This window comes from Daldinia caldariorum, assembly GCF_022478825.1.
Source record: "Daldinia caldariorum strain CBS 122874 unplaced genomic scaffold F4812scaffold_5, whole genome shotgun sequence".
Taxonomy (NCBI): Eukaryota; Fungi; Ascomycota; class Sordariomycetes; order Xylariales; family Hypoxylaceae; genus Daldinia; species Daldinia caldariorum.
This window is the reverse complement of record NW_025953041.1, coordinates 579468-599884: the sequence shown is the minus strand read 5'-3', so window position 1 is coordinate 599884 and position 20417 is coordinate 579468. Positions and strand designations below refer to the sequence as shown.

The window sequence follows — 20417 nt, the reverse complement described above, 5'->3', positions numbered from 1 at the left end:
GCCGGAAATGTGCTTGGAGTGAGATCGGCAGTCTCCAGACTGTCAATGCCAACAGGCCGTTAATGCAATGCTGTCATTTTACTCCGAGGATCTGAGGATCTGCGACGTTGTTCGGACGAGACGACGGAATCGGCAGATGAACTGGACGGGGAGCCGTGTTTCACATCTGTCCCAAATAAGTAACTCATAGGCGAGGAGAGGAAAGCGACAGCGTAAATAAAACCAGATCTCTCGCTCTGAGAGTTAGAAGTTGGCGGCTAAACTATTATTCAATTAACAGCTTATGCCAATTCACAGGGGGAGATAGACCACGCAGTGAACAGCGATACTAAATACTAATATAATTCAGTACTCCTATATTGATGAGGCTTTCGTTCGTAAGGGGCTTCTATTTCCAATAAAGCTCATATAACTTGCCGTAGCCCAATAAACAATATAATGGTCCGTAACTATACCGGTTATCAACTTAAACCCAGACAGAATATCATTGTTGTAGTTCAAATTGACGGAAACCCCTGTTGTCATTTTAGCAAATTTATAACCACAAGTAATATATACCCCGCACTCTTCTAGAGCAAGACTCCCAGTAAGCAAAAATCAATCGAAAACTAGATTGTCATATCTGAGTTTCTTGAGAACATAATCACGAAGTTAGGAGTTCTGCGGTTCTATTATCATACTGAGAGTCGGACATGAAGGTCACTTGGGGTTTAGGTACAGGCGAAAGCAATGCTCAATCTCGAGCTAGGTACATTTCAAATCTCGCAATGATTACTCCTCTGCTTTCAAATCAAGAATTGCATACCCGTAGCCCTTCTAGGTAGCTGCAAGTCTCATTACTAAGAACGTCCCCCCGGACGACTCCATGGGCGACCGCATTATTAACCTGCCTCAAGGTTCAAGAGCTACGGACATCCCCTCCTTGCCGGACTTTGCGGAGTTTATAAATACGTGTCGAATATATCTCATCTGGGAATGTTCCATATTGTTATAGGCTATTAGATTACATATAAATGACCAAGTTCACGGCTCATCTAGTGTATCTTGGGCAAGTATTATATAAAGATAGGTTGATAACTATTGTTTCTTCATTTATAAATCAAAGTAGCTATAATGGACTCGTCTGGATTGTTCCGGGTGGATGGCCTAGTGGCAGCCATCACTGGCGGTGGAAGCGGTATGTCTCCAACCCTTCTATGTTCTTTTTATCATGTCTAACCCGTCAAAAGGCATCGGACTTATCATGGCCAAGGCGTTGGCGGGGGCTGGAGCGAGGAAAGTCTATATACTAGGACGACGACGGGAGGTTCTTGAAACTGCTGCAGAGGCGCACCCCAACATCATTCCCGTGCAATGCGATATCTCGACCAAGGAATCCCTCCAGTCTGCGGTCGATTTTATAACAAAAGATGTCGGCTATGTAAACCTATTCATTGCTAACTCCGGCATCATCGGCCCACCGGCATCCTGGACCAAGGGAGCGTCCATCTCAGAGCTCCGGAAGACTCTATTCGAAGATACTTCTATGGAAGAGTTTACTAACGCTTTCCACGTCAACGTCACTGGTACACTGTTCTCCATATTTGCATTCCTTGAGCTCTTAGACGCGGGTAACAAACGTGCCTTGGAAGGCGGATTCGGAGCTCCGACGAAACAAGGCAGCGATGTTCCCTCAATCCAGGTATGAAAGGCTTGGGTGTACCCAACTGCGTTTGCTAATACATCCCTAGAGCCAAGTGATTATCACCAGCAGTATTTCAGGATTTAGTCGAATGTACTTTTCGGCGCTTGCTTATTCAGGAAGCAAATCATCACTCATTCATCTTACCAAGCACGCTAGCACCGGGCTCAACGTCCATGGGATTAGAGTAAATGCACTGGCTCCAGGGCGTAAGTTCCTCAATCCTCTCGGTAACCTTTAGCGATTCAGACGTTAATAGATATATAGTATTCCCTTCCGAGCTAGCGTCAGGTTTGATTGGATCACGCGATCCTGCTACAGAGACGGCCGACGATCCTAAGTTCATCCCTGCTAGAAAGTTCGGAGGCGATGACGAAATGGCTGGTGCTGTCCTCTATCTTGCCAGCAAGGCAGGTTCTTTCTGTAACGGGTTTATTCTCGTCAACGATGGAGGAAAGCTATCGACGATGCCATCCGATTATTGATTGCTCCTGTGACTAGAATTTGTTTGTCTAGCGTTTGACAGTCTTCACCTTCACTCAACAGAGCTAACCGGCGTGTCGATGGATCCATTGTAGAAGGCAATCGTCGGCTCGTATTACGGCGCGGAATCTAGATAGAAGGGACCGTACACAGAGCTAAAAGCTAGATATGGCTTCTTGTAGTAGACATAGAGTTACGATAGCTACCGAATAAAACCATAGTACGAGAAGCAAATTAGATGGGCAAGATAGCACAGCTACTCACTCATATTTATAAACACCCACGAAGCAAATGACTCGACTTTGGCAACAGTCTTACGAGCCAACACTGCCGTGTCAAGAACCCCTAGAACAACCAGAAGACCCTGTACCCTTTTGGTGTAGCGACTGTCTTAGACCCTTGGGATACAAACCGTGCCACCGACGGGCAACTTATCGCAGTCGAGACCCTGGTTCTCGTTCATGAGGGAATCAAGTGGGAGATGATGCCCCTCAGCGATGGCCCAGCATGTGTCCCCTGATTTGATCTTGTACGGACTGCTGTGCTCTCCGCAATTAACCGGCTCGATCTTCTTAGTCGTACCGCCAATGAACCAAAATATAAAAATCAGAAATAGACCGACTAATAAGAACCAATTAAGCAAAGGCATCATCTCATGTCGCCACGAAGTATATGGACCCTTTGAGGGGGAATGCAGTGGCTCCGTTGCATCCCGTGCTTCTTCGTCACCGTAGGGTGCGTATGTCGTATTGACGGGATGGAGTTGACCGTACCGATTACCGGGTGCGCTCTCCCAGATCGTGCCTTCGGCATCACGAAATGTGTAGGTCTGCGTGTCGGCATCATAGCCGATACGTTGCATACCCTCAGGTAAGCGTTCCTCGTCTGTATCGTATTGTGACCAGCGGCTCATTGTAACGTTCAAAGTGGGGATAAGCTTGAGAATAGGATCGAGCTAGGAAGCTAGTGAAATGGGGATTTTGACTGTGCTACAATAGTTTTAGAGAAAGGTACCAATGTAGGAAGCTAAATAGTAAATAAGCGTGGTTACCTACCTGTACTTATTATGTGTGAAATGCAAATCAGAAATTCACAACTAGAAGTTGTAAAGTGTAGAATAAAGCAAATGTCGAATGGTGTTACGCGGAAGAAACGGAACCATGTAGCTGGCTTACGTTATTGTGCAATCTACGTAGTGGAAAGCTGTTTTAAGAAAGCCCCTGAAACGTCTGATACACAGGTACGATGTACCTGTGCTCCTCAAAATAGGTCCTCTAGGTCTGGGTTAGCCGGGTTAGTTGGGTTAGGTAGGAGGTGGATACTACACGTTGTAATGTACCTAATACTATGACGTGATTGGCTGTCTGGGCTTGTTTGCAGCAAACATGACAAGATGGATTGAAGCGCATGATATGACGTTAAGTGTGGCTAAGACAGACACACTAGGAGGTAGGTATCTCCTGAACATCTTGTACACGGTGCGGTAACAGGTTACATAGTACATCTTGATATCGAATATCACAACATCTCCATTCTACATATGATTGACATTAGCTTAAATGCTATACTCACTTGTACATCTAACTAAGGTACCTAATAATCTACTTCATGATATAGCAATTAGATTCATGAGGCAATTCATAGAACAATTTTCCAAACAAAGTCTCAAGCAATAAAACTATTGTGTGCATTATTGGATAGGTGGTAGGTATTTTAGACAGAAGCATTGGAACTATCTTTTCTACCAACTACTTTATGTATACAGTTAAACTCGATGAATGATGAGAACGCTATGGCACAGAAACGCCGGAATATGCCTGGGGGGGTAGAAGTTACATGTCCCATAGAGGGACCGCGGGTTGTTGTTCGAGATAAACCAATTAACCCAACCACTCCCGCGCTGCCAAACCCACTATATGCTGATATGCTAACATGCGACTTTTATACTCGGTTGCCGTTTCCTTATGCTTCGTCTAATGCTGTCAAGCTCCCTGTCATCGTCCTCGTCCATTTCATCGTCCGAACCTAGCTCAGACCATACCTTTCGAGGTCGGCCTTTTCCCCTTTTCTCTGGTGTCTCCTTCTCGGGAGTAGCTGTAGTAGTCGCAGTAGGAAACTTTCGTCCACGGATTCTTGCTTCGTCTTCTGCGGTTAAGAATCGATGGACTGTACGGTGATCTAATATGCGTTCCTCCTTGTCATGTTTACCCTCTTTCTCAGTTTTAGGCCACTGGTAACCATAGAGCTTAGAATGACGCTCGCATCGCGGACAAGAACTTCGCGTATAATAAGCATTTTGCTGAACAAATGGCTCGCTACACACAGTGCAATGTATCCAGGCAGTGTTAGGCTCAGAAAGTAGCACTGGCGTAAGTGTATAATCCCCTGGCGTTCGAGTACGTTTTGAAGGTCCGGACTCTTCAGCTGCGTGGCTTACGGCTGGAAGCTCATTCTTCGACGCTCTACCTCTGGGGCGACCTCGTTTTGGGCTAGGTTCTTGCGTTGAAACCGAGAGTTCCGCCTCCTCAAGGGTAGAGGTAGCAGCTTGTGCCGAATTGGAGATAGCTGCAATGGCAACGATCGCCGCTGGGAGTACGATGCTGTCCGATGGCGGCTCTTCAACTTGGCTGGACGGGGGAGTAATCATATCATTACTCGTTTGACCTACAGTCTCGACGGTAGGCAATGGTGCTACGGCTATAGAGTCTTGGGCTTCAGGGCTTGAAGGGTTATATATAATTTCGGAAAGTGAGGACGCATCTGAATCCTCCTGTTTAAGAGAAGTAGTTGATAGTTTTGCAGGTGTTAGTGTCGGTGATTTTAGGATGGGGTCTTTGACATCTTCGGGAGTTGTAACATCTGTTAGAACCATATCCACACTCTCCCTTTCGGAGGAGGTAGTGCTAGCGGAACTTTCGTCGCTACTGCGTCTAGACAAGGTTGGAGGAACAGGTAGAGCCTCGACCTCATACTGTAATGACTTTAGCTTTTTATTGGGAGTAACTGGTGGTGATTGTAGCGATTCGAATTCGCGCTTCCGCTTTTGGCGTAACATGTCCTGTGGTGCCGGAGACCCGAAAGTAGAGCCGGTGTCAGAATCGACCTTTAACGTCCTGGATCGCGTCTTTAGGATTCGAGGTCGGATGTCAGGGGTGACTGAAGGAGTTCGGGAAGTAGACGCGCAGCTATCATCTCGTCTCCTATGGCGTAACGAGTAACCCTCTGCCATAGTTGACTCGATGCTCTTTTTGACGGCAATAGTGCCATCGGCCGGTGCCCATCCATTCACTAAATTGTCCTCGCAAGTCCGACATAGACATTCACAGTTGTCGGCGCCAAAATAGTTCTCAGAGTATGTGACAGTAATCTCGTCGCCTACTTCGATATCCCTAGCAGCAATGATCTCAATTCCTGCCTGGCCAGTAATCATCAAACGGGCATTGGCATCGCAGTCATGGTTGGCGAATCGCGCAGGTCCCATGAACAAACTTGCACATTTGTTCCTTGCACTGACAACAATGCTGAAATCCTTCTTTCTTTTCGAGAGTTCTCTTTCCTCTTTCTCCGTGATTAATACCTGAATGCCCGATAGATACTTAATCGGCTGGCCCTTCTTAACAAACTTGCGCGCAGTCACCGCCGCCTCGTGAGTAACAATCGTGTATCGATTTGTCGAGCTGACCTCAAAAGGGCAGTCCGGAAGGTAGATTTGCATGTACCGGCGGAGATGAGCGCGGAAGTCAGCTTTTTCTTTCGGAGTCTTGAGCGCATCGTGGAATTTGCGCAATCCGTCTGTCGCAAGGAGTTTAGACTCGGCAGTCTCGAGATCCGGATCGACAATAAGGTGAGATTGAATGATCTTGGTGATTTCCTCTTCTTTCACTCCTCTCGAAGGGTGATAAGATGGGCGGTTCTTAGGGATTGTGGTCCAGTAGTACGCCTATAGTAAAAGGTCAGTCTCCTTCGCATATCTCAATGCACCATCAATGTCGGAGACAAGACTTTCCACTTACATGGTCGACTAAGGCATCGGTGAGGATATCATCATACGATGACAATTGCGCAAGAGTGATCTGCTGCTTCTTTAATGCAGCAGATGAATTGGGAGGCATTGCAAATACACAGCTTTACCCAGCCAGGCCAAGAAAAGATTGCAATGCAGGAGTACGTATGTATAAAGCCAAAATAAAAGCTCTAAACTTAAAGAACTACTGTTGTTGTAATGCGAAGGATATGGCCTGGGGGCAGCTGGATATTTACAGGTTCTCTCCGGCCCTAAGGAGTGTCCGACTTTTTTATGCAAGTAAGATGAGACGTGAGTAGTGTAAAAGAATGACACCTAATTGTGATGGGATGCTCAGGGCTGAAATGCAGTCGAGGGGGCGCAGTTTGAAGTTGACAAGTGCCTCAGGGCGCCAGCGCATACGCTTATCGATGTCGTTTGGAGCTATTATCATAACCCGTGAAAGGGGAAAGGACAGGAAATGTGAACTTTTTACTTTTTGATATATATCTTCGTCATGCGAAAGTTGAGACGGACCAGACGAACGATTGAAGACGGAAAAAAAACAATGAAATAAGAGAAGGGGGTATTATTGGTTTTTTTTGGCCACGGCAATTCTCACCAACACCAAAGAAAGGTTGAATAATACGATGAAGCTAGGTTAGGTATTAGAACAGTAAAGAGAATATCCGTTGATTATCAGAGGAAAACCCAATTGAAATAATCTATTTGTGAGCTCGAGTCTAAAAACCAAAAAAGAAACAAAGAGGTAGTGTAGTTCTAATTAATCCATCAGGACTTTGCGTGAAGTGCCGCCTCCCTGTTGAGCCGGCGCAAAAGTGAGAGCGCAAGAAAAGTGGGAAAAGTGGGTGGCAGGTCAACCAGCGCTGCCAGCAGCATTCAATCAGCTCGGGCTGACGGGGGAGAGAGAACCTCTGATGCAATCAGTCGATTAATTCGGGAAGAAAGCCACTAGCCAGATTAACATTGCCAGGGGGTGTACTACCTGAACCTGCTTTAGCACCTCCTACATGTAGGTGGTGGGTAGGCAGCTGAGCCACTACATCTTGTAAGCCTCACCTGACGAAATCCATATCTGGATAACGAGAATTGCGGGAAAATACAAGGTACTTCACTGGTAACAACCCCAAATTATCTAAATTAGGTGCACTCCCTGACCTCCATGCTAAACGCAGGGGCCACCTAATAGATCACAAAAAGGGCCACGCTAGTAACCTTTTTGCACCTGTGGACATTGCACAAACCTCGGGTACAATGTACATTGGAGATCCCAGGTCAGGGACATCGAAGCTGGCAGCAACCAATCATACTGCAGATCTGTACATCTTGGCAAATTCAGCCTTAGACCGTTTTCGTTTTCGATTAGAGCCTCGAATTTTCAACTTCAAACAAAATATACTCAAGTCCTCATCACCTTTGTGACCTGTACCGCCGCATCGCAACACATAGGACTGGAACCCTATACCAAGGGTATATAAGCCGGCCAAGATGATCCAACTTAAGGTATTATGACCTTAATCTTTAAGCTTCGCAATGTGTTTGTGCTTTGTTTTATTAACTCGACGGGAAATCATAGACGATGCTTAACTGCATCGACAACTCGGGAGCCGCCATAGTCGAATGCGCCCTAGTAGTCGGTCAGAAGAGGCACGCAACAATTGGTAGGTTCATCCATCCATTTTTAACTTCGCCTCTGATCACACACAGCCCCCTCCTCCAACCCCCCAAATTAATTATCTCTCGGCTATGTCCGGTTGCTAAACCATATCCTTTAGGCGACAGGATAGTGGCCATCGTCCAGAAGCAGCGCGGTGCGAGCGATGCCGGTATGGGCGCCGCCGCAGGAGCGAACAAGGTGAAGCGCGGCGATATCCGCCACGCCATCATCGTACGTACCCGAAAGCAGGTCCAGCGTCCCGATGGTAGCGTCGTTCGCTTCGACGATAACGCCTGTGTCCTCATCAACAAGGCCGGAGACCCTATTGGCACCCGTGTGAACGGCGTAGTGGGCGCCGAATTGAGGAGACGAGGATGGAGCAAGATTTTGAGTATGGCGCCCGCTCATGCCTAGGCGATATTATGCATAATAAGAGGAGCTGAGGTGTATCTACGCGTCATGATAATGGAGAGGGTATGAAACAGCGAATCCACTGCGATGCCAACTTAAAGAAAACCCTAATATCATGGAATGAGTCAAGGGACTCTATGTCCATCGATTAGGAGTTGTGCATCTGATGTACTATATACTAAGCACGCATATAGCAGGCGTTGACATGGCGTGCTGGCGTCGTACTAATTGGCTGGTACGCATTATGAGAGGCCCCGGCTATTCTCGCAATCGAATTTATGAAATCTCCAAGCACTACATTACACGCTTCACGGAAACCTCGCCTATTCGCGCAGTGGAACTCTTTAATAGTCGTACTCGGCTCTTCACTTAGGGGTTGGGTTAGCACGGATTTAAAATAGTACGAATGATACGTAAATGTGACTTTGTGTTAGGAAACGTTTAGTGGGAATTAAAGTATATTGATGCCGAATTAAAATGTAGTTTTCCTTGCAGGGAGGTTTCTTTAAGAAATCCCGCGGAAAAGGGTTCCAAACGCCGGTTTATGCAATATCGAAATGACCTCAGTTGTCATGTGAGAAGTCCCTGCGTGTCTCCTGCCACCCAACCTTCATAACTCTAAACTTCAAGGATCCTCATTACTGGAATATGTGGCCACATTCGCAGCACACGTAGAAAAGTTTCTATCGGTAACAAATTAGATATCCAGTTCTCGTATATGCGCTACTAGAAGAAGGGAGTGACTTACCATGCCAGTTTCTGCGCTTCGCTGCTGGGACTGGAAGAAGACCGCTTCTTCGTGCTTGCACACAGGACAGGTTTTGTTGGATCGCGGAAGCTAAATGCCAAGAAAGCGAGGCGTCAGCACCATATTCGGAACAGGGAAAATATACGATGCATGCTTCTTAGAGTCGGCCGCCTTATGACGAGGAAAAGTCCAAGAAATTGTGTGCGCCACTGCCCGCCCGGCCCCCTGTCTATTGGTTGAGATATGTGACAAATGAAAACGTGACATAGATATGAGAATGTAATCATCAAATCTAGAGAACAAGATCATCATGAAACAACATTTGGTGACTGGGCAGGAATGAGACCAGAGTAAGAGGTTGTTATGCTGTCATACTCCGGGTCCTCAAGGGCCTCGGGGGGATCGGCATCCAATGTATCCAATGATGTAAGGAAGCCATTGCCAGAGAGGTAATAGGCAAGGCTATCCTTATCTGGCGAAAGATCCGGTATAGCTGGTTCACTGCATGAAGCGAATGCGTCGGCCCAGGCAGCCTTCCCTTCATCGTCCTGGGAGGACCAGCAGTTGGCGGTTCGGATGGAATTCAGCATTCTTGTAGCGGCGTAATCCGGGTTGTGTCGAATGAAATGATTGTACGCCTCAACTGATGCAGGATCCCCACACCGGTCACAATGGAGGAGTGTCAAGCCACATCTCAGACAGACAGCTATGCTACTATCGGCGGAAGTAGGGAGACGGGAGTGGAGATGGGGATTGGGATGGTTGGAAGGAAAAATACGATTACCGACCGTAGGGTCCGATCCCACATCCTGGGTCACACCAGCTGTCTCTCCTGCTGCGCTGTTGATAATATTGCGGAAAACACAAGAAGATGTTGCCTCTTCGGTATATTGGCATGTGCGGCAGGTGAACTGAAGCTTGTGGGCATCTTCATCTTCTTTAGGGTACAGCATGTTTGAGCACTCTGCGCAGAAGCGGAAAGTGATCTGCTCCTGGTTGTTCTTGGGGGCCTCCCCGTCGTTGCTTGGCGCCGGCGACGACATGTTGCAGCTTTGCTGTGCAACGTTTCTAATACTACTAGATGCCTGTAGACGATGTCGATAGGGTGTAACGAGACCTTGGGGAAGTTGATGGATTGTCAAATACCTAAGTGGTTGATGATGATGATGGTGGTGGTGGTGATGATTATTTCAGTAGAAATGTTTTGTCCTTGACGAAATTAGCTGCACTTATGTATTTCGCTGTTGGGAAGATTAAAGATGTGTTTTAACTTGTTGTCAATCAAAAGATAAAAAGATCTTAGTCACACATTAAAGTTTACCGCTTTTGCATAGTTTATTCTAGATGCAACACTAGCCTTGCCGCTAAACCTTAATTGGGTTCAAAGTTGAGCTTTGGGACACACCGGAATGTCGGAGAAAGTATCTTCTTGGGGATGACTAACACGAATGTGGCTTATCTTCATCATCTACCACCTATGATTAGGTACGTGACATTACCTACATGACGTACCTAAGGTACATAGGTATGTTGAGTAAAATAGTCAAGTTCCTACCTACTCAGGTACCCGGGTAACCAATAACTCAGTGGGTCCATATAATTTCTATCCGGCCATTCGCATCCTGATTCATACATTCACCACCCCACGTTTTGTCTAATTCCGTCGTCAGGTCAGCGCTGCCCCGCTCCGGACAACATCCTCGTGATCTTTCTTACCTAAGGTCAGGGATCTTACGTAGGTACTTAACTTACTTGTATCCAATTCATTTCTTCCCTAGCGACTCACCTACATCATCACACAACAAACACAGCTCTTATCATTGTCGCCGGTCACTTCTTTTTTTTTTATCCTTTTATATCGGGAGAAGGACAAAAAAAAAAGCAAACCTTATATCTACACCCCATTAGATTTAATTACCATTGGAAGGAAAAGCTTCAATTAACAAGCTTTTTTTAAAAAACTTCAATTCTCCAGTTGAAAAGCTTCCCTGGAGGTAAAGAACAACAAATCCATCCACTCTTTCTTCTAGATCGACATATTTTCTGGACTGTAATATACATTTGCTCCAGCTTAGCTTAAGCAGCATTTAAATAAATTATAAAAGCTGTTCATAAGCCTGATAGTAGTCATTGTATCAAACCGTCAAACATGGTAAGTCAACCTTGAGTTTGTTACAAGGGATGAGAACGACCGCCCTATTCTACCTGCCGCTCATTCATATTTATGACAACATGGTCGCTAATATTACCTGCGGTTAGGACGACTCAGGACTACCCCCCAACTGGGAAGTGCGCCATAGCAACTCCAAGAACCTCCCGTACTACTTCAACGCAAGCGAAAAAGTCTCACGCTGGGAGCCACCGATTGGCACCGATACCGAGAAGCTAAAGAAATACATGGCGACACACCATTCTGCTTCTACTCAAGTATCCGCTGTCAGCCATCCTGAGGGCAAGATCCGTGCCGCTCATCTACTAGTCAAACACCGTGACAGCCGGCGGCCCGCGAGCTGGCGCGAGAGCGAAATTACCCGAACCAAGGAGGAGGCTATGGCGATTATCAAAGGTCACGAGCAGAAGATCAAGAGCGGCGCCGTTTCGCTCGGAGAAATTGCTATGACCGAGAGTGACTGCAGTTCGGCCAGAAAGGGAGGAGACTTGGGATACTTCGGCAAGGGCGATATGCAAAAAGAGTTCGAGGAGGCTGCTTTTGCACTACAACCCGGCCAAATGAGCGGTGTCGTAGAGACGGCGAGTGGACTGCATCTAATCGAAAGATTAGTTTAAATCCTAAGTGTATTTTAGGAGTAGAATCATTGCTACTGATGGGCGTGGTATCTACCTACCTATATATAGGCTCGCTGAACACGATCTTGTCGCAACGCCTAAAATCATACAACCTTTTTAGCCCAGGACAAAGGAGCACATCAGGGAATGGCTCAATATCTATAGGTATACAGCCTACCTGGGAATAGCATGTGATCTGATATTTCCGTTCCGACCAGTCACCCTTATCACAACGAGAAGGACAGAATCTGAGATGGATACCTGGAGTTTAGGAATACGTATTTAATAGCTATTAAAATATACCTTTACTTCTACTGTCCTACTCAAGCTGACTATGGTCACACATTCTACCCCTTTTGTGGTTCTTGATGTCAGTCTAAGAATCGGCACGTAATGGGTGTTAATAACAACTTCTCTGAACAAGCAACACAATATGCTAAAGCGAAGTAATGATATATTATGAATTATCAGTTGGCCACTTGCCGTATTAACCCTCAATCCGCATTGAGAACACATGCCTCGTGAAGTTAAAGCGTGTCTCGGCTTGCAAGCTATGTTGAACTACCTGTACCTACTTCCAGTGAGACAGGGAACCTATGCTAACGTGAAAGCAATAGGTCTTATACTTGACGTGCCTACTTATGCAGGGAATTTAGAAATATTTAACCAATTCCATTTCCAAAGGCCGGATGTCTCACCGCAGGCATATGTCAGCCGGGTAGAGTTCCCCTTGACGGCTTCGGCATTGTTACCATGGCATCGGTCTCCGAAATTCCCTATTTTCCCTATTGCCTTCACACCTCCAGTACCATCAGTACTACCATACCCCTGAGCTATGACGGAGACTCGTACAGACCAGATACAGATCGCGATCTAACAGGAAGGACCGATGCAATTTTCACCTACTTATTATATGTATTCTGAAAGGCGGCATTAAAGGTGAATGACATGGCCGCAACCTATAGTAAATCGAGGATTCATGAGATATCTTCGCGCCGTGCTACGTTGCAAGCGTAAGAGATAGCAAGCGCGTACATAAAGACACCAACTGCATGTGTGCGCCGCGGGATCGACGATGCGGCGGCTTTCCTGGATTTCATCTCACCAGATCACGGTTCAGCCGGTGGTACAGTAAACTTCAAATGTCGATCCTAGAATCATGATATGCACTTACATCGCCATCCCCTGGTTCTTGATCATAACGTAGCTCGTACGTATGTAAGTCCTCTTACCATCTCTGCAAGACTTGGCCGGACGGCGCCGGTCTGTCATGTCGCAAAGCATATGGTAGGGAAAACAACTTCGTTGTTCCGCAAGGAACTCTAACTACAGTGGCTTTGAAGTCAAAGCTATATACAGAACAACTCCTTTGTTCTAAGGAGTCTCAAGTGAGACTCCTGGCACGGTCCTAGTGCGGTGATGGCTATAAAATCACCACGTAGGAAATGAGTTTAAAGTAAAATTGACTTTATATTTATATAATTTCTAAAAAGCAAAACGCTCAAATTCCAAGTATGATCCTCTCGTACGTCTATCGTGACCTACCTAAGGAGGTGGTAATGTTCGCTATGCCAGAAACCCAATGTAACTTCAAAGTCTCATAGCTTGTCCACCATCGTGATCACAGGCAACTAGAGCCACATATAAAAGAAGAGAAAAATAAAAATAAAAATTGAAAGGAGATTGAAAATTAAACGAAAATTAAAAGGTTTTTACCTTATCTTATTGCTAATGATTCTATAGTGTCTGAGACAATTGGAATCGCCGTAAGTGCAACTGTCATGGCTCCAAATACCGTCATTGATAATGCGGAATATGCGGTAGCCCTCGAATCCCGTTCAATTAGATGCGCCGTGCCCATGGCTGCCGCATTGATACCTACAGTTACACCGGCTGCAACAACCGCATTGTCCATCTTAGCACTCCGCCTTTGTGTCTCATTGTCATCGTACGCCTCCGTAGACCCCACAGATGCGGTAGTACTATTTCTAGCGGCGTCGTGACCCTCACGGTCGTTGATTTTGAAGAGTGAGAATAACCAATCCCCGCCCATCTGGAAGATAATCCCACCGAAAATAACGAGCGCACTCATCAGCACGGTGCTGCCCCCTAGATTACCAACCGCTGGCACCCCAAGAGCAATGGTAACGGATCGAGCAGCAAAAGCAAGCGCGTCGGCGGGTTGTAAGCCCAACGCGCGGGCGAGCATAACGTTCAGAAAAATGTTCGCCACAGAAAGTAGTGCGCACGTAATTAACACCGTGTGCAAGCTTTTCCATAGCTCTTTTCGGTACTCAAACATCTTAAATCCCATACAGATAATGCCTGCGTCCAGAATCGGCCCGGACAGATCCCCAGCACCAATGTTGCTCGATAGCTTCCCGCCCTCTGTAATGGCAAGTATGCCTGCTGACAACGTACGGTGCTGGCGGAATTCGGTGACCGTGATATCGATACTTTGTTCTCTATAGGCGGTTTTAATCCAGAGATAGGCTGTTCCAATCCCCCAGGTCACCAACACCGGGTTCGCAAAGATAACCACAATGGATCGCAGGCGCGGATGCCGCAGGAGACTGTATGAGCTTTTCAATGACCTCTGGAGCTGGACGGATGAGGTCCAGAATAGGGTAAAGAAAAGAGCCTCAAACGGCGCTTCGTAGTCGGTTGCAAAATATACCGGAAGTCCGACAACGGCAATCAAGAACATACAAATCCATAGCGGACCTGTACGTACAAACTGCTCCACCAATTGATAGGCCCTGCCCCCTTTGGCTGCTTTAGTCGTCATCCAAGAACCATCGTTCGATACAGCTACCTCACTTATCTGAGGTAATCGATCAAGTCTGATAGCATTCCTATCTGTTGGCGGTGCCGGCCACGCGGCGGAGGGGCTAGGCCACGGCCTATGGCCGTTTTCGATATCGGGAACTCTCTTTCGCATACTTCGCAGTCGCAGCTCTAGCTTGTAAATGCCTAACGCAATCAAGTAGGAGCTGATATAACCCGCAACGGTAATAGTAACTAGATTGGATTAGCCGCGGACTCTCCTAGGGATGAACAATGATATTATAGTAACTTACCAAAACTACCAATAATCCTAGGGACGTCCATAGGATCAGATATGTGGTCTCTGTTAAGCAATAGGAAAGATGCTACAAAACCGAAAGACATATGCCGGCCAAGGAAGTTCGTCGGCCCGCACAGATACTTCATGTATAATTTCTCGGTTCCTCCGTGGATGTAGTTGGCGATGATCATAGAAGAGGAGAGGAGAAGCATCACCAGGATAGAGGCAGGAAGGTTGATAGAGTTTAGATCAAGGGCGATCTGAACAGGAAAAACCAGGAGCTGGCTCAACACAATAAACGCCAACCCAATCCCGGCATCTCGGTATCGTTTCACCGTTTCCGGTTTACGTATAGCCCTACACAAATGTTGGATGAGTGAATTCATATTTTAGTTTGCTCTGGTATCGATTACAAGAGCCACATTGAAGATGGAAAGACATGTAGTGGATATGGATGATTTTTGGATGATGATATATCTCGAAGCAATAATACGACTGAGCAGCTTGTTAGGGAACCGCTCAGATATACGTATATAGTTATAGGCTGTTTGGTAGCAGATTTTGTTATTCGGTAACTATGTACGAATTCAATGTAGATTGAGCAACTTTGTTAGCTGAATCGAAGTCACGTACCTATGCTCCCACGGCCGAAACATATGGCAGATTCATAATTGCACAAGCTCCTAAGCAGCACGAACCCCCCCCCCCCCCCCAAAAAAAAAAAACATAGTTGAATTGAGATAAACCACGGCCATGTTGGCATAGTATGGATAGGATGACATGGAGATACTGTTCCATGACGTCCCACGTACTGACCAGGCAAGTGGGCAACCGGGCGGGTCCTAGTAAGTACAACAGTCACGAGAATGGACACCAAGCTGAGGAACACAAGCCGAAAAGAAAGAAGCCCAGTCACGGCATCACTGCTCAATGCTGATCTGCGTCTGTTACCATTAGGTGTTGCGGTTTTGAATGTCGGTACATTCGGCTGCTGTCACTTTGACATAGTGACGGGGAGGAATAGCGGAAACGGGTTGTCACATGCGCATACAAACGCATGGCCGGTGTCTAAACGAAATACTGGGACAACCCATCCAAAGAATCCAAAGAATAACTAGATCTGGCATTATGTACGTGAGTTTGTAGTTTTCCAGATCTGGCATTGAAATCGATTCGGGCGTTCTAAAGAGTAGGGCTGGGCTGAAAGAGGTAGAGTCTTAAGCTAACGTTCAAAGAGGTTTGGGGGAAGCAGTAGTAAGAGGTAGGTAGGCTTCAAGACCTGCCTTTTTTTAGAAAAGCCCACAGTAAAAGCAGAGCTCGTGTTCCATTTTAGGAAATGGATGGTTGACCGCTGGACTGAACGGTTGTACGATTTTGGAGGTGGGCCATTCAGGAGCATTTCCTTGCAAACACAGCGTATGAGACAAGTGCAGTATTGCGCACCGCTCTGGACGTTGACACCAAAGAGTTAAAATATCTCTGTCAATCTGGACTTGTTCATCTTTGAGCCCAAGTGAGGGCCAGTGAGCCCGTATCATTCCGATGGCGGTACCATTGAAGTATCATGACCATTGCTGTTGTACGTCCTTGTTCGTCTATTAGGTTTTGAGCAGATGGACATGGCGCAATGTCTCTCTATTTTGGCAAAGCCTTGCCGATATCCCCTTTTGCAGGGATAATCAGATACCAGGTACCTAACCTGATGTTAGGGTTCACAAAATATCCTGAATTTGGTGGCTTCATCAGGTAGACATCATGGCTCAACGTTGGCTATAGGTAGTACGCTTGCCTTAGGTAGGTAGATTCTATACCTAACCTTGCAACTTGCTGCAAGTCCAGGTTGTCTAGCGGTTGGTTGCGGCTCTGGCCTGGAAGGACCCTTGCTTTGAGAGGCGCATTTCCTGTTTGATCATTGGCTTTCCCTTATGTAAAAAAAAAAAAAAAAAAAGGTCGTCTAGAATGCGCTCCAGTCAGATCTTCTCAAGGACGTCCGTCTACAAAATAAATTCATACAGGAGATTCATGAAGCAGTTATACCCTATAAATCCAATTGAAGAAGAATTGGTTGATAATATCACGTACTTACCTTACCTAAGATAGGTAGGTTTAGCTGCCTTTTATGGGTTTTCCGAAGATTGATAATTTGCGAAGAATGTCAACCGTATCTTTTAGAACCTGAGTGATGAAAGAAGATATTTTTCTTACTGGTCACTTTCTAACATCCATTTTTTAATGCAAGGGCCAGGTAACCCTATCTAAAGTTTCAGGTGTCAGGGATGTCGGGCATAGCTTACCTTAGGTAAGAGGTAAGCTGTGACGTCCAAAGCTTGTTTGCAATTAACAGGTTTATTGTCAAGTCAAAATGCATATATTGGAGAATACAATAGTTTTTGTACCTTAGGTACCTCCTAGGTACCTAACCTTAGGTTAGGTTAGGTACTCAATTAGGCGGTCAGCTGTGGGGAATTATACAAGGCGAATTCATCTGTACATAGTAAACATCCTTTCAAAGCCCAATATTTAGGCATTCCACTATTTTCGCGTCCACTTCGTACCGTTATCTGAAGTCGGATACCGTGAAACAAGCCACAAGTTATTGGGCACTTCGATGGTTCTTAAGTCACCTAGCAAAATTCATCATAATCCCTCGAAGTCAACCTGACAACTCCAAGTCTAGATCAAGCTTCTCAAAGAAAGCGGTCAACCCCGTCATACATTAACCCCCAAGCTTCATGTCACAACTTCTTTTTAGCCTTGAGGCTAGACTTATCCAGTTCATACCTACGCCGGCTGCAGTTTCCAATATCGGCGATTTACGGCGTGTCACCGGAACGTCCGCGGCCCCGATTTCAATCGCCGGGATAAGCTGAAAAACATCTCAGCCCAGTATGTCGTCTAACAATTCGACTCTCCCACCGGAGCCCTCCTATCATTGCACAACCCCTTTTCTTCCTCAACCTTTTTTTTGGCCCCTATTTACACCTCGTATTATAACCGCATATAAAATTCGACACTTATGATTCCTCCGTTAGGTAGCACTAGCTAACTATTTGACTTGGACAGTTGGCTTTGCCATATCCCGAGATGGCTAGTCTTCGGACCCTGTCGGACGCTGAGATACGTCTCTTTAACCAAGTCTGCGGGGCTGTAAATGCCACGAGCGAAAGTCAAAAAGACCTGCTCAAGTCTTTTATCTATGGCGAGTTAACTCCCGAATGGACCTGCTTGATGGCATTGGCAGAATCGGACGGTCCCTTGAGTGTGTTATCAGAGGACGAGTTGAAGTAGTACGTCAGGCCACTTTTCTGATGTCCATATTGTTAACATACGTCACAGTCTAAACTCCCTTCGGTCAGCAACGCGTGGACACGGATCAGCAAAATCTCGTGGAGAAGCAGATATATTTTCTGATATATCATTCAGTCAGAAGGTCGTTGACCATGACATGATTAAGGCTGCTCTTCATGATGTCCACCAATATAATAACGTTCTCGAGAAGCTCCTCGTGAAATACAAAGACTATGTACATCGCAGTATTGCCAATTTACAGCGACCACTAGAATCTAGTGATGAAGCATCTATAGTGAAGCAGAAGATCCTTATACTGTCACGTAGAAAAGATCTGCTTAAATCGAAGGTATGCACTACTCCCAAAGGTTGAAGCAGTTCTCAAAGCTAATATGAAGAAGATACACTCTCTAGAAAATAAAATAAACCACCATACGGATCAACTAGAAGGAACCAATCAAACAGAAACTAGTTCGTCGGAGACAGATAACAACGAAAGGTTAAATTCTGTTGCTCCGAAGCAAGTTTTTGGATCCACGATTGCATCCTACGATCATATCCTCAGTAGGTTAAATGCTCTACATGGAGAGCTAGGCAACGATGCTGTTGATGACGACGAGATCCTTCGAATAGCTAAACGCCATGCAAACCAGTTTAGTATATTCTGTATCTTAAACTTTCAACCTCCACTGACCGGATGTTAGGATCGTGTTGTCGCTAGCTACAAAATGCCGTGCATCTTTAGATAGCGTCTTTCTCGAAACTGCTTCTACTTCTAGTAAGCGCGTTTCTTTCCCACCTGAAAACGCACAGGCTGTTAAGGATGAGCGCGATGATGTATATGCGGAAATCCAGTCACTGTGGGAGGAGATGGTACCACTCGCGCATATGGTAGTAGAGAAAGAATATCTTAAATCTATCCTAGGGAAGATCGAAACGCGTTCTGAACGTCAGAATATACGCGATGCGACCGTGTCCCGTTATGTAAGTTGATATCTGGTTGCTAAAGCTTAAGTCCGCGACTGACTCTATATTATAGACATATGCCATGCTTAATTTTATGAATGACCGCCTCTCCGTCCTAGCAGATCGTACCAAGATGCTAGCTTATCATCACCAATCCCTTCTTGACACATTGACATATATAAATAATGCAACAAGGCCTGATCCGGCCAAGGACCTAAGCAGGAATCCCCCCTCAGACCAAAATAAGGGAAGCACCAAGATGAAAGACCGCACATTGCTTGACATCATTCGACGTCAGATGGAACTCTACGGCTCGGTCCCGATAGAAGTCGACAAAACCAACGCGCTCACAACATATATGCAAATTAGAAAGCTCGATCAATATGTCACTGCACGACAGAAAAAAGGACATGATCTCTCAAGAAACATACATGAATTCTTCGAGAAGGTCGCCAAGGCCGAGCTTACAGATGCAGAACTGGGGTCTCAACTTCTCCTAGATTCCATCATAGCGGACAGCGCAGCCAGCTCTCAAAGGGGTGGCCATGTCTATGAAGACCAGCAAGTTGAGGACTCGGTTGCCACACTCAAGTCTCAAGCCGAGGAAATCAAAACGGTCTTTAGAGAACTCAGAGTGGACGAACCTACTTCCCCGATGTCAGCTCCTGACTTCGTCACATATGCTCACAACCAGGCAGCGAAGCAGTTCTCCATCAAGGAGAATGGAAGCATTCCTCTCTCTGGAGCTCAAGAACAATGTCCTCGATTCATAGATCTCGTGCGTAACTGGGGCGATTCGTCTAATTTTTCCCACTAAGTCGTACGACGCTTTAAGAACAGCCGGTCCTGTTTAAACCATATTGTATACCCCAATCCACTTTGACTTCGACGATATGGACCAATACAATGTCCGACGTATAATGCACCTCATTCTCTATCCTATCCTCCGATCTTAATGGCCTAGAAACCAGAACCTTTTGTCCTAATATCAGGTACCTAGGTACCTAACCTAGTTAGCTACCACGAAGTAAATCGTGTCGTCCTGAGATTCATGTTTTATAATAGCTCTTCAGTATCTTTAATGTATGATCGTAACCTAAGAATTTCATATAGTCTTTAAGTCCTCCGTAAGGTTTATTTAATATGAGCTTTGGACCCTAAGGAAGGCCCGCATCCATATTAAGAGGGACGAGTTGTCTTGCGCTGCACTAGGTACCATTGACATCAAGACATTTGGTGGCACGCGAATCCTCTCCCATAGGGTCCTCCCAGATTCTATGCTTATGGAATTCATAAGCTCTCTAT

The 20417-nt window shown here is 45.9% G+C and overlaps 8 protein-coding genes across 8 annotated transcripts; 4 read left to right on the top strand and 4 right to left on the bottom strand.

The window, feature by feature from the left end:
• Positions 1-819: 819 nt before the first annotated feature.
• On the top strand, positions 820-2361 carry F4812DRAFT_323705 (NAD(P)-binding protein). Its single transcript, XM_047931484.1, has 4 exons — positions 820-1177; positions 1230-1681; positions 1731-1890; positions 1949-2361. Exons 1-4 carry the CDS (start codon positions 1114-1116, stop codon positions 2164-2166), a joined length of 894 nt encoding a protein of 297 aa, XP_047791570.1. The 5' UTR covers positions 820-1113; the 3' UTR covers positions 2167-2361.
• F4812DRAFT_323774 (carbohydrate-binding module family 50 protein) lies at positions 2192-3411 on the bottom strand. The gene has a single exon (XM_047931485.1). It carries the CDS (start codon positions 3075-3077, stop codon positions 2556-2558), a length of 522 nt encoding a protein of 173 aa, XP_047791569.1. The 5' UTR covers positions 3078-3411; the 3' UTR covers positions 2192-2555.
• A 251-nt stretch (positions 3412-3662) lies between these two features.
• F4812DRAFT_422531 (uncharacterized protein) lies at positions 3663-6771 on the bottom strand. Its single transcript, XM_047933659.1, has 2 exons — positions 6178-6771; positions 3663-6104 (listed from the first exon to the last, which is right to left on the bottom strand). The coding sequence occupies exons 1-2, from the start codon at positions 6274-6276 to the stop codon at positions 4092-4094; spliced, it is 2112 nt and encodes a 703-aa protein (XP_047791568.1). The 5' UTR covers positions 6277-6771; the 3' UTR covers positions 3663-4091.
• Positions 6772-7520: 749 nt separating this feature from the next.
• Positions 7521-8695, top strand: F4812DRAFT_422524 (50S ribosomal protein L14). The gene is made up of 3 exons (XM_047933658.1): positions 7521-7691; positions 7765-7849; positions 7964-8695. The coding sequence occupies exons 1-3, from the start codon at positions 7677-7679 to the stop codon at positions 8257-8259; spliced, it is 396 nt and encodes a 131-aa protein (XP_047791567.1). The 5' UTR covers positions 7521-7676; the 3' UTR covers positions 8260-8695.
• Positions 8696-10382, bottom strand: F4812DRAFT_422521 (DNA-directed RNA polymerase II subunit RPB9). The gene is made up of 3 exons (XM_047933657.1): positions 9793-10382; positions 9005-9094; positions 8696-8939 (listed from the first exon to the last, which is right to left on the bottom strand). Exons 1-3 carry the CDS (start codon positions 10045-10047, stop codon positions 8895-8897), a joined length of 390 nt encoding a protein of 129 aa, XP_047791566.1. The 5' UTR covers positions 10048-10382; the 3' UTR covers positions 8696-8894.
• Positions 10383-10413: 31 nt separating this feature from the next.
• Positions 10414-11791, top strand: F4812DRAFT_457789 (rotamase-domain-containing protein; the record flags this gene model as incomplete). Its single annotated transcript, XM_047937241.1, has 2 exons — positions 10414-10425; positions 11264-11791. 2 exons carry the CDS (start codon positions 10414-10416, stop codon positions 11789-11791), a joined length of 540 nt encoding a protein of 179 aa, XP_047791565.1.
• A 1466-nt stretch (positions 11792-13257) lies between these two features.
• On the bottom strand, positions 13258-15498 carry F4812DRAFT_323610 (LrgB-like family-domain-containing protein). Its single transcript, XM_047931482.1, has 2 exons — positions 14872-15498; positions 13258-14812 (listed from the first exon to the last, which is right to left on the bottom strand). Exons 1-2 carry the CDS (start codon positions 15242-15244, stop codon positions 13509-13511), a joined length of 1677 nt encoding a protein of 558 aa, XP_047791564.1. The 5' UTR covers positions 15245-15498; the 3' UTR covers positions 13258-13508.
• Positions 15499-17594: 2096 nt separating this feature from the next.
• On the top strand, positions 17595-20090 carry F4812DRAFT_323535 (uncharacterized protein). Its single transcript, XM_047931481.1, has 6 exons — positions 17595-17744; positions 17922-18145; positions 18195-18495; positions 18548-18798; positions 18851-19130; positions 19186-20090. Exons 2-6 carry the CDS (start codon positions 17943-17945, stop codon positions 19927-19929), a joined length of 1779 nt encoding a protein of 592 aa, XP_047791563.1. The 5' UTR covers positions 17595-17744; positions 17922-17942; the 3' UTR covers positions 19930-20090.
• Positions 20091-20417: the final 327 nt, after the last annotated feature.

Bases quoted from the DNA above. Each gene is read 5' to 3' on its own strand.
- F4812DRAFT_323705 (XM_047931484.1), top strand. From the start codon at position 1,114: ATGGACTCGTCTGGATTGTTCCGGGTGGATGGCCTAGTGGCAGCCATC. The intron at 1,682-1,730 runs GTATGAAAGGCT...ATACATCCCTAG, and splicing joins GCGATGTTCCCTCAATCCAG to AGCCAAGTGATTATCACCAG. The intron at 1,891-1,948 runs GTAAGTTCCTCA...ATAGATATATAG, and splicing joins AAATGCACTGGCTCCAGGGC to TATTCCCTTCCGAGCTAGCG.
- F4812DRAFT_422524 (XM_047933658.1), top strand. The intron at 7,850-7,963 runs GTAGGTTCATCC...CATATCCTTTAG, and splicing joins GAAGAGGCACGCAACAATTG to GCGACAGGATAGTGGCCATC.
- F4812DRAFT_422521 (XM_047933657.1), bottom strand. From the start codon at position 10,047: ATGTCGTCGCCGGCGCCAAGCAACGACGGGGAGGCCCCCAAGAACAAC. The intron at 9,095-9,792 runs GTCGGTAATCGT...CTTGGCATTTAG, and splicing joins ATGTGGGATCGGACCCTACG to CTTCCGCGATCCAACAAAAC. The intron at 8,940-9,004 runs GTAAGTCACTCC...TGTTACCGATAG, and splicing joins GAAGCGCAGAAACTGGCATG to AAACTTTTCTACGTGTGCTG.
- F4812DRAFT_323535 (XM_047931481.1), top strand. From the start codon at position 17,943: ATGGCTAGTCTTCGGACCCTGTCGGACGCTGAGATACGTCTCTTTAAC. The intron at 18,146-18,194 runs GTACGTCAGGCC...CATACGTCACAG, and splicing joins TCAGAGGACGAGTTGAAGTA to TCTAAACTCCCTTCGGTCAG. The intron at 18,496-18,547 runs GTATGCACTACT...AATATGAAGAAG, and splicing joins AAGATCTGCTTAAATCGAAG to ATACACTCTCTAGAAAATAA.
- F4812DRAFT_323610 (XM_047931482.1), bottom strand. From the start codon at position 15,244: ATGAATTCACTCATCCAACATTTGTGTAGGGCTATACGTAAACCGGAA. The intron at 14,813-14,871 runs GTAAGTTACTAT...AATCCAATCTAG, and splicing joins TAGGATTATTGGTAGTTTTG to TTACTATTACCGTTGCGGGT.
- F4812DRAFT_422531 (XM_047933659.1), bottom strand. From the start codon at position 6,276: ATGCCTCCCAATTCATCTGCTGCATTAAAGAAGCAGCAGATCACTCTT. The intron at 6,105-6,177 runs GTAAGTGGAAAG...CTTTTACTATAG, and splicing joins CCGATGCCTTAGTCGACCAT to GCGTACTACTGGACCACAAT.
- F4812DRAFT_323774 (XM_047931485.1), bottom strand. From the start codon at position 3,077: ATGAGCCGCTGGTCACAATACGATACAGACGAGGAACGCTTACCTGAG.